We start from the raw sequence: 10,017 nt of genomic DNA, 5'->3' as shown, positions 1-10,017 counted from the left end.
CACGCTCCTCACCGAGATTTGAGGGAGGCGAAGTTTTCGGGAGTTGAGGACGTTTCTTAGCTTACACACATTAAGCTAAAGTCTGCAATCTTTCTCTTTTTTTAAAACCGTTAAAAAGGGAGGGGCTGAAGCGAAAGGGGGCGAATTTAAAATTTCCTGGATTAAATAAAATCAAACTAAAATCTGTTTGAGGATACAGTGTGTGGGCTGGAGGGGCCGGCGGCTGGGATGGGATTTGGGAGTGTTGCACCCTGTAAACACCAACCCTCCGCCTCACCCTGACCCTGGTGACCCTTGACCCCCGCCGCACTCTGTAGCCTCCCAGTCTAAATGGCATTCAGCTCTGTCCACACAATACACAGACAGCTTAATTTACTGAACAAAAAATAAAACAATAAAAAAATCCCAAAAGGTCAAGACGTTAAGTAATAAAACCTTATTTACATTTTACACATTTTTTTCTTGGTTTTTCAGCGTAATAACTCGCTCCCCTCCCCTCCTCCCCTCCTCAGCACATTTTTGCTTCGAGTCAAAAAACTTCCTTTTTTTAATATAGAATACTGAAAACACAGAAGAAAACGGCGCAAACGATTCCTTCGGATATTCTTTCTCTCCTCTCCTTTTTTCCATTCTCCCTTTTTCTTTGCTCTCCTCCCCCGAAGCCCCCGTTCCTTTTTCACTTTTCCTCCTCATTTCCGGGCGGCTGTCAGGTTTAGCCCACCTTCTGTGGGTTGGTGGCGCGGACGCCCTGCTCGTAGGTGATCCGCTGACTGATCAGGTACTGCGCGGCCTGCGTGGCGGCCTGCGACCCCGTGATGGTCACCTTCCTGTTCCGAGTTCCCGGGATGAACTCGCCTTTCTTCGAGATCTGGATCCTGGCGCCGGTCAGCTCCTGGTACTCCACTAGCGTCTTCCCGCCTTTCCCCAAGATGGCGCCGACGAGGTTCTCCGGCACGGCGATCTCGACCACTTCCTTCGCTCCCTCTGCTAGCTTCTCCGTCGCCAGGAGGGACGACGCCACCAGAGGCGACGCCGCGCTCAGGTAGCCATTAGTGGCGCCAGTGGCGGCCGCCAGTGACCCCAGAGAGAGGCCTCCCAGGCTCGCGACAGGGTGCGCCGCGCTGGTAGACGCGTCGCTGGCGTACGACGCTAACAAATTAGCCGCGGCGGCCGCTGCTGGGTTGGCGTTAGCCGCTACGGCGGCTAGCACCCCGGAAGCGGCGGCGGGATTGAGCCCCAGCCCCAGAGAGTTGGTGTTGTAGCCGTAGCTGGCCAGGGTGTTGAGCGCGGAGGTGATGGCGAGCAAGTCGTTGCCTGAGAAGCTGGACATGGTGGTCGGGAACGCGCCGACTCCCGCCAGGCCCGCCTGGCCCAGCAGAGAGGAGGCGGTGGCGGCTGCAGCGGCCGCCGCCGCCGGCATCACCTCGGTGGAGTTGGCGTACGGGGAGCCGGTGGGGTTGGAGTTGGCCACCGGCCCGGTGATGTTGGAGTAGGAGATGTTCAGGCAGGAGGAGCTCTGAGGGTCTTCCTGGATCTTCTGGATGATAATCTCCACGGCTTTGCGGTTCTGCTCCGGCTCGCCACTGATGGTGACCACACGCTCCTGCAGGTTGATGCCCTCGGGCTTCTGGGATAGCTGGACCCAAGCCCCAGACTGCTCCATCACCGCCTTGACCGTAGCGCCGCCTTTGCCGATGATGAGGCCGGCTGTGCTGTTGGGGACAATCAGCTTGGCCTGTTGGGAGGACAAGAAGACAGAAGAAGAGTTATTAACAGGAAAATATTTTAACCGCGAGTCCAGGAGACGTTCAGCGCAACGCGCAAGATCCCACAGACAACTCGCTAACGATGACTAGCTGTCAAGTTGTCAACATAATGCGCTAATTATTAAATGTACTCCTGATATATAAAAGAATATGTGCTTTTCTACTGATTGTCAACACTACCACAACAAGTCAGGAAAAAGCTTTAATTAAGAAAAATAATAGCCAGTAAGAGGGAAGTAGGTCAGTTATGCTAGCTTGACTATGACAAGGAGAGGAAGCGAAAAAAAGAGAGAGAGAAATGACAAAAGATGAACGATGTCTGAGAGGTGATGAAAAGAAACGGACATTCAAAGTGTCACTGGAGCCTGACGTGGAAGATTACAAACTGTCTGCAGGATTTATTATTTTTTATTATTTTCATGGTTTTGCTGAATAACAGAGCAAGGGAGCGGAGGAGAGGCAGGGAGAGGTAAACAGAGTGGGAGGGATGGATGGATGACGGAGAGATAGAGTAGAAAGAGGAATGCTAAAGAGGATACTTCTGTGGAGAGAGAAAATAAAAAAATAAAAAATAAGTAACACCGGCTCCCAGGGGTCAGCGTTACCATGGAAACACAGCTCCGGCATTCAAAGGGTAGAGATGAAGGGAGCGGGGCCAACGAAGCGCGCAGAAAACCTGCGATAAATCTAAAATTTACACAAAGAAACTTTTTATTTTATTATTTCATTTTTTTAATCCTCGTCCAGATGCAACACTGAGATCAGCTGAGGTGGAAATGTGATCGTAGCAGAAAACATGAGTCCAGAAAAGGATGCAACATATTTTTAGTGTTATTTAGACACCATGGAACAATGAAGATGATAACTTATAAACGGCGCTACAATAACTGGACATTCCTTCAAAATAAAAGGCTTAGAAGTTGGTAAAAGCACTGAAGGAGGGGCAAAAATATTAAATTGTTTTTTGAATTTCTATTGAAAAAAAATTCAAATCTGGCAACAACTCCAAAAAAAATAAAAATAAAAATAAGCATCATATCCACAGTGAAACATGGTGGTGGCAGCATCATGCTGTGGGATTAAATGAACACTTCATCCCAGTTCCCTTTTCAGCTTTGATCAATCCCTTCATGTATCTACGTGGTTTCATTAGAGCCAATGCAGATAAGTAACAAGGAAATTTCCAAAAATCAAACTTATGGAAATTTTGAGATTAATCTCAGAAATTTTCTAGAAAAATCTTGGAAATTTCAGAGTTTCAAAAGTAGGAAAGTCGGTTCTGTTAGCCAATTATTTCACTTGTAACAACACATTTTTTCCCTTGTTATTAGTGGAACTAGTACTGGGTTGCTAGGTAACGGGCTGGGCTTGGCTGGGGTTGCTAGGTAACGGCAGAATATTCAACCAGTGAAACTTGATTTTTTTTTTAATCGATATTAAGAAATTATTGACTTAAAACAAGCTCCTACATTTTGATGAAAAGTTGCTTGTATGTTCTTGTTTTTAGTGTATTGACACATTTGCCCAGTAAACTACACAGAAATCCTCGGTAAGGTTTCGTGTTTTTGCAGTGTTCAGACCGAAGCGGCTGTGAGTTGAGCAGAAAGGCGGCTGTGACGCGCGTCTCCGCTGACGCCTGCAGAGAATGACGCATGTCTGCTGCAGCTCTGACCTGGCAGCAGAGGAAGCTCTCAACAAAACATCACATTTCATCTCTAAACACGTGCATGTTGTGTATTCCTGAGAGCTTTGAGTAATAATGAGTAAAAATAAAGCGTGAAGAGAAATTATAAAACATCAACCAGTTAGCCGGCTTAAATTAGTGCTTGATTTGTGTTTTGCTCGTTTGCTGCATTTCTTTTTGTTTTTTTGACTCTTATTTCTCATTATCTGCACTGCAGCTTTCTTTCTCCCAGGCAGCGGCTGAATTTACATAGAAATAGAAAATTAGCGAAGGCGGCGCAGATTTAAACTCGTCGCACTTCTGCTGCAGCGGCTGGAATACGGTCTCCTCCTCCAGGGGCCGTTTGTTTGGGCCGCTCCTCTGCTGGGATTAGCAGTTTAGTTTGTTGGTTTTCCTTTCCTCTGAAGGCGTGAACGGGAGCCGGTTTGGTTTCTGATCGACTCTCGAACACAGCGAGGATCGATCGACACGTCTGCTCACGTCCTGCTGCTGCCGCTGCCGGCTCGGCGGCAATCTGCTGCGTACATGAATGAGACTAACAAAGTGTGAACTCCACTTCCTGCTGATCACCAAACCTTAAACTGAGCCGATTAGCATTTAGTGGAGTCACCGCTGTCGTTACACTGCAAAAACACAAAATCTAACCAAGTATTTTTGGTCTGTATTCTAGTGCAAATATTTTAGTACATTTGAAATAAGATCAACTAACTTACAGGTAACGTTTTCAGCAAAAGACAGCAGCTTGTTTTAAGTAAAGAATTCCTTGATATTGATGAAAAAGTTTAGTGTCACTGGTAGAGTACTCCGTTGCGCCGTTACCTAGCAACCTCAGCCACGCCCAGCACGTTGCCTAGCAACCCAGTTCTAGTTCCCCCTTCAGATTATTTCACTTAGAGGAAAAATGTCTTGTTATAAAGTGGATCTAGAACTTTTTCATCAACATTAATAAATGATTTTCTTTAAATAACCTCCTAAAATGTTAGTTTTGTCTTATTTCAGGTCTACTAAAATATTTGCACTAGAAACTAAACAAAAATACTTGGTAAACTTTTCTGTTTTTGCAGTAAAAAACTAATTTTACCAAACGTTTGTGTCCATTTTTTCAGTACTCCTGAAATAGGACAAAACTAACTTTCAGCTAGGTTTTTAGAATATTCCTATAAGTAAATAATTTGTTAATACGGATTAAAATTATTAATTTAATTTTATAACAAAACATTATTCCCATAAGTGAAAGTAACCTGCCAGTGGAACTAGAACTCGGTTGCTAGGTGACGGGTTGGTCTTGGCTGGGGTTGCTAGGTAACGGTGCAGCGGAACATTCTACCAGAACTTTTTCATCAATAAGCAAGTATTGACTTAAAACAAGCTCTTATATCTCGCTGAAAAGTTACTTGTAAGTTAGTTTTGTCTTATTTCAAGATATTTGCACTAGAAACTGGACCAAAAATACCTTTAAGATTTTGTGTTTTGCAGTAGGATTTTTGATTCAGGTCACAAAGCTGTCCTCCCTGCACTCAGCTCCTTCAGACTAGCCAGCAGCAATTAGCAAATACCAGCTGAGCTCATTATAGGAGCTACTGTTCAGTGAAACGCTGGTAAAAACCTCATTAGAGTTAATAGTGGAGCCATGTTGGGACGAGTCCCAGAAGGCGGAGCTTCAGAAAGAGCATGAGATTCTTAAAGAGACAGAGACCCAATCTCAAGATGTCAATGAGGAAGTAACATGACTTTTCAGTCATATTTGGTGTATACAGCATTTTTTATAAGAACTGAACTTAAAAGTTACTTGATTGTGCTATAAAATGCCACTATTTGTCTGAGAAACACATAATTCTGCCCCTTTAGGAAACAAACAGCTGACATGGAGGTGAAAACCGTTCTGTTGGAGGTTTTTGCAGCTCAAACTGTACAACTTTTCTTTTCTTACAACAGTCATTTGTGTCGTCTTTTGAGTGATTCTGGCGGTAAAATGTGCTGACAGGAATCCGGGTCCGGCCCGATTGAAGGGAGGGGATGTTTCAGATGTTTTACCCACGGAGCGTTTCTGAAGCGCCGGGTGGGTGGGAGGATAACCAGCGGCGCGTCTCAGTCCTGCTCGCTGCTAATGATCCCATCTTCAGTCTCCATCCAACTGATCCACGCTAATGAAGCTCTGCTTTCCTTTTTTTGTCTTTCCATCTTCCTGTTTTCTTTCCTCCCGTCAACCTTTTCACTTTTTTTTAATAATCCGTTTGCATTCCTGCGTTCAGACGTCTCAAAGTGTCTTCCTCTCGTTAACTTTTACGGCTGTAATTTTCCGGTGAATTTACAATAGTTAATTCTTTCCTCAGACCTCACACAGCATGTTCCCAGCATGAAGGGCATTTTCTCTAGAAATTATCCTCTTAATCCTGCTTTTATTTCGCTGACACTGTTGCTTCAGTTCGCTCCGATGACTGGCAGCAGAGATTAGAGGACAGCACACTGCAAAAGCACAAAATCTTACTAAGTATTTTGGTCTAGTTTTAACTGTTAGTACTGCTGAAATGAGACAAAAGTAACTTACAGTTAACGTTTTAGATTATTTTAAGTAAATAATTTGGTAATAGTAAGTTAGTTTTGTCTTATTTCACAAGTACAAAGATATTTTCAGTAAAAACTAGAACAAAAACATGTGATAGGATTTTGTGTTTTTACAGTGTAGGCAGAATCTGCTTTCCTGCTTTTTGAGGCTCAGGTTGAATTTTTTGCTGCTTGTTTACATTTGTTGGTGGAAAGTTTCTGCAGAGGTTAGCCGGCGGGTTTTTGGCTTCCATCCAGCTGCTGACGAGAACGTCCTGCTGCTGCAGCTGCTGGACTGAGGTCGAAGGTCAAACTCAATCTCCTGAGCATGAATCCACTCGCTGCGAAAGCGGGAAGAGAAGTGTCGACTTCAGCAGGGATGTGGGCTTAGCGGATAAATCCGAATCGATGTGGACGGCAGCGGGGGATGATGGGAGTCCGCAGCTTGGAGCGGGTTCAGGTTTGGAGCTGCTGGACGTTTATGAAGGTCAAACGGATTAAATATCGGTCCAGATTATTTCTATCACACAGATGTACTGGATTTGAATAAATACAAGGCACTGGAGATTAGGAACTATCTAATTAGTGACCAGTGACTTTCTGTTTCTCTGGGGTTTAAATGTGATGTTTTTGCCACTGAGGACTCATTAAACCCAGAGGACCAGAACCAGCGCAGGACATGGCAACCCAAACCAGCACCGACTGGAAACTTCAATCTGGACTTCAAGCAAAATTAACTCTGGATCGCTCTTCTCTTCCTCCAGATTATGGTATCTTAATTTACAAATAGAATCCCAAAATTTACTGAAAATACTTTAATTGTAAATTCTGGGAAAAAAATCTGAAATTTGAGGAAGAAAGTTAGAATTCTGAGATAAAAAATATCAGAAATTCCAGATTAAAGTCAGAATTCTAGATTAAATTAAAAATTCTGCGATTAAAAAAATATAAAATTCCTTTTCTGAGAAAACTAGTAAGAAATACACTTTGCTGCAATATTTTTTTTTTTTTCAGATGTACTAGCCTGATTTTAAAAAAAGTTAGCGGGGAACCAATAATAATGTACAATAATAATCAATAAATTTGGATTTTTCTTAAATTTTCATTGTGAGATGATGTTGCTATGACAACATCAAGAAACAATAACTACACATCAAAATATGGTAATAAAAATGCCGTTTGAGTGACTAAAAAAGTTTTTCTGCTTGGTCTACCATTGTGACGGCTTTCTGAAATAGATCGCTACGGTTCGCTGTGAACCCGATATCGGTAACCTGCTCCGGAATAGATTGTGGATTAGTAATTTTTAGACCTGTCATGTTGATAATGATGATCCGTATTCTCATCACAGCTTTGTGTCGCGTTCCGTCCAGGTCACACGGCTCCGCATGTCGCTAACACACACACACACACACACACACACCCACACACACAAAACCAAACCGCACACAAACGAAATGTGGCTTTATTTCTACCTTTGTACAAACCAGCGCGGCGACGACAAACCAAACAATGTTTGCATGTTGTGTGAACACGGAGAGCGGCTGGACGACGGCGGAACAACTGTTGAGGCTCTTGGAGGTTGAACTTTGAAGTCTTAAGCAGGGGACTTTAGCTTAATCTGCCTCCCACTGATCCGCAGGCTTAGCCGTCTCGCTCTCTCTCTCCCCACATCTTGTTTACCTTTCCCCCCTTCCTCTCTGTGTTGTCCTTCATTTCCATCATCCAGGAGGAGAGAAAACCCTCCACCCCCCAAAACAAAACTAAAAATAAGAGGATGACAGAAGAGACGAGCGACAGCAACACAGAGGAATAAACGAACACACATAAATATGTTTACACGTTTGTAAACTCAGCGTTTGTTCCCCTGAGACCAACAACTCATTTCTGGTTCCTGTGGTTGATTTTTATCTGAGACCGTTTAGCAAAAACAATCAATATTTTGATATAATTGATACTACAAAAATTATTCAGATTCTTTTTTGAACCTAAATTGATTTAAACTGATCCATTCTCATTTGCCCAAATTTCTAGGTAAATGTTGAAAGATGGCACATGCTAACAGCGCTAATGATGCAAGCTAACACTACAAGTAAGGCATAGTGTTGAAAGACATCACATGCTAGTTATGCTAAAGCTGGAAGCTATCACCAGAAGCTAATATTACAAGTAAAGAAATGATGAAAAATGCAACATGCTAGCTGCCATAAGCTACAAGCTAACACCATAAGCTAACACCACAAGAAAGGAAATGCTGAAAGAGGCCACATGGTAGCTATGCTAATGCCGCAACCTAACGTTACGAGCTAACAGTACAAGCTAATGCTATGTCACAGCATGTTTGGGAGCAACTTAAAGTCCGTAAACTTTTGTTCACTGCAGCAGTGAAGTAGTAAAACTGATTAGCTAACAATATTGGTTTAAAACTTATCAATACTGCAAGAAAATGGTCATTTATTTTTAGTAATTTTTACAAATTATGACCAAGAGTGCCATTAAATATGGCGTGCACCGTAAGTTTATACATTTTTAATCATTATAAAATAACTTTACAATGTTTTAAACTACCAAATTAGAAATGCTAATTTCTAATTAGCATTTAGAAATTATGCTAATAATTCATTCTGTTGTTTATTCTGAATGATTCAGAATAAACAACTTGTCCAGACGTTGACCAGCCGTTGTGTTATCCTGTTAGTTTACTCTTGATTCCAACAAACTTTTAAAACACCAGATTTATAGAGGATCAAATAATCAACTGGACTTTAAAAGATGCCTTTGGCGACTGCTGAGGAAGCAGCAGGAGTACATTTCGTTTTTCCATCACTGAACCTGATAAATCTTTGGTTCACCTTTCTGAGAGGAAAGCAAAATGTCTGTCTGAGTTTCATGTGAGCTAAAAAATTTTTAAATGAATTACAGCTTCTGTAATAAAATGCAGAAACTCAGTATCTTCTGTTGCTGAAGATAAGCAGAGATCGAGAACGACTGCCGTTTTGCTGACTGAGCATTTATGCAGAGGTTGTACATTTCAGGAGTGATAAAAGAAAAAAGATGAATAAAAAGTTATGAAGTATGATGTAACCAGGAAGCGGGGGAAGCAAAACAGCATGTCTAATATTTATGAGTGAGCACAAAAGAACAGAAAACTTAAGCAGCCATGTTTTCATGTCTTTTCCTTAAACATTAACCTTTTCTGGCTAGGGCAAATGGATGGAAATATGTTGACATCATATTGTTGCTCATATGTTCTTGGATTTATTGCCTTGGCCTCCACAGTTATGTGTTTGAAAGCAGGAGTAATAGTCACTGAAGCTCCCACCGGTCAGACTCAGGTTACTTCAACTAAATCTGTCCCATTTTTACAGTTTTTTTAGGCAAATTATGAGTTTTATTTATGAATAAACATGGTAACTGTGCTAATGCTACAAGCTAACGCTACAAACTAATACTACAAGTGAGGAATCCTGTTAAAAAATGCCAAATGCTAGCTGCGCTAATGCTTCAAGCTAATGCTACAAACTAGCACTACAATTAGGGAAATGCTAAAAGATGTCGCATGCTAATTGTGCAATGCTTTTTGTGCTAATGCTGCAAGCTAATTCTACAAACTTAATATATGTATAAGGAAATGCTGAATGATTCAGCATGCTATTTGTGCTAACACTACAAGCTAACACAACAAACTAACACTACGAATGAGGAATTCTGTTGAAAGATGCTACATGATAGCTGCGCTAATGTTTAAAGTTAACGGTGCAAAGAAACACTACAAGTAGGGAAATGCTGAAAGGTGCAACATGCTAGCTGTGCTAATACTACAAATTAAAGCTACTAATGCTTCACAATGAGTAAGCAGATAACAAAAGAAAACTTAAGCGGCCATGTTTTCATGTCTTTTCCTTAAACATTAACGTTTTCTGGCTGTCACATGTGAAAATGGATGGAAATATGTTGACATCATATTGTTGCTCATATGTTCTTGGATTTATTGCCTTGGCCTCTGCGGTTATGTGTTTGAAA

General features: G+C 42.0%; 1 protein-coding gene across 2 annotated transcripts in view; it reads right to left on the bottom strand.

The window, feature by feature from the left end:
- Positions 1 to 542: 542 nt before the first annotated feature.
- Positions 543 to 10,017, bottom strand: part of LOC102216529 (RNA-binding protein Nova-1-like) — an 84,432-nt gene continuing 74,957 nt past the window's right edge. For both annotated transcript variants that reach the window (XM_023351284.1, XM_005811391.2), the window contains one exon: positions 543 to 1,735. In XM_023351284.1, the coding sequence (XP_023207052.1) occupies positions 713 to 1,735 (1,023 nt within the window). In that variant the 3' untranslated portion in view covers positions 543 to 712. The remainder of the gene's footprint in view (positions 1,736 to 10,017) is intronic.

The sequence above is a fragment of the Xiphophorus maculatus genome, chromosome 18, assembly GCF_002775205.1.
Source record: "Xiphophorus maculatus strain JP 163 A chromosome 18, X_maculatus-5.0-male, whole genome shotgun sequence".
Classification (NCBI taxonomy): Eukaryota; Metazoa; Chordata; class Actinopteri; order Cyprinodontiformes; family Poeciliidae; genus Xiphophorus; species Xiphophorus maculatus.
Note: the sequence above shows the minus strand (reverse complement) of the source record. Positions and strands in the feature narration are given on the sequence as shown.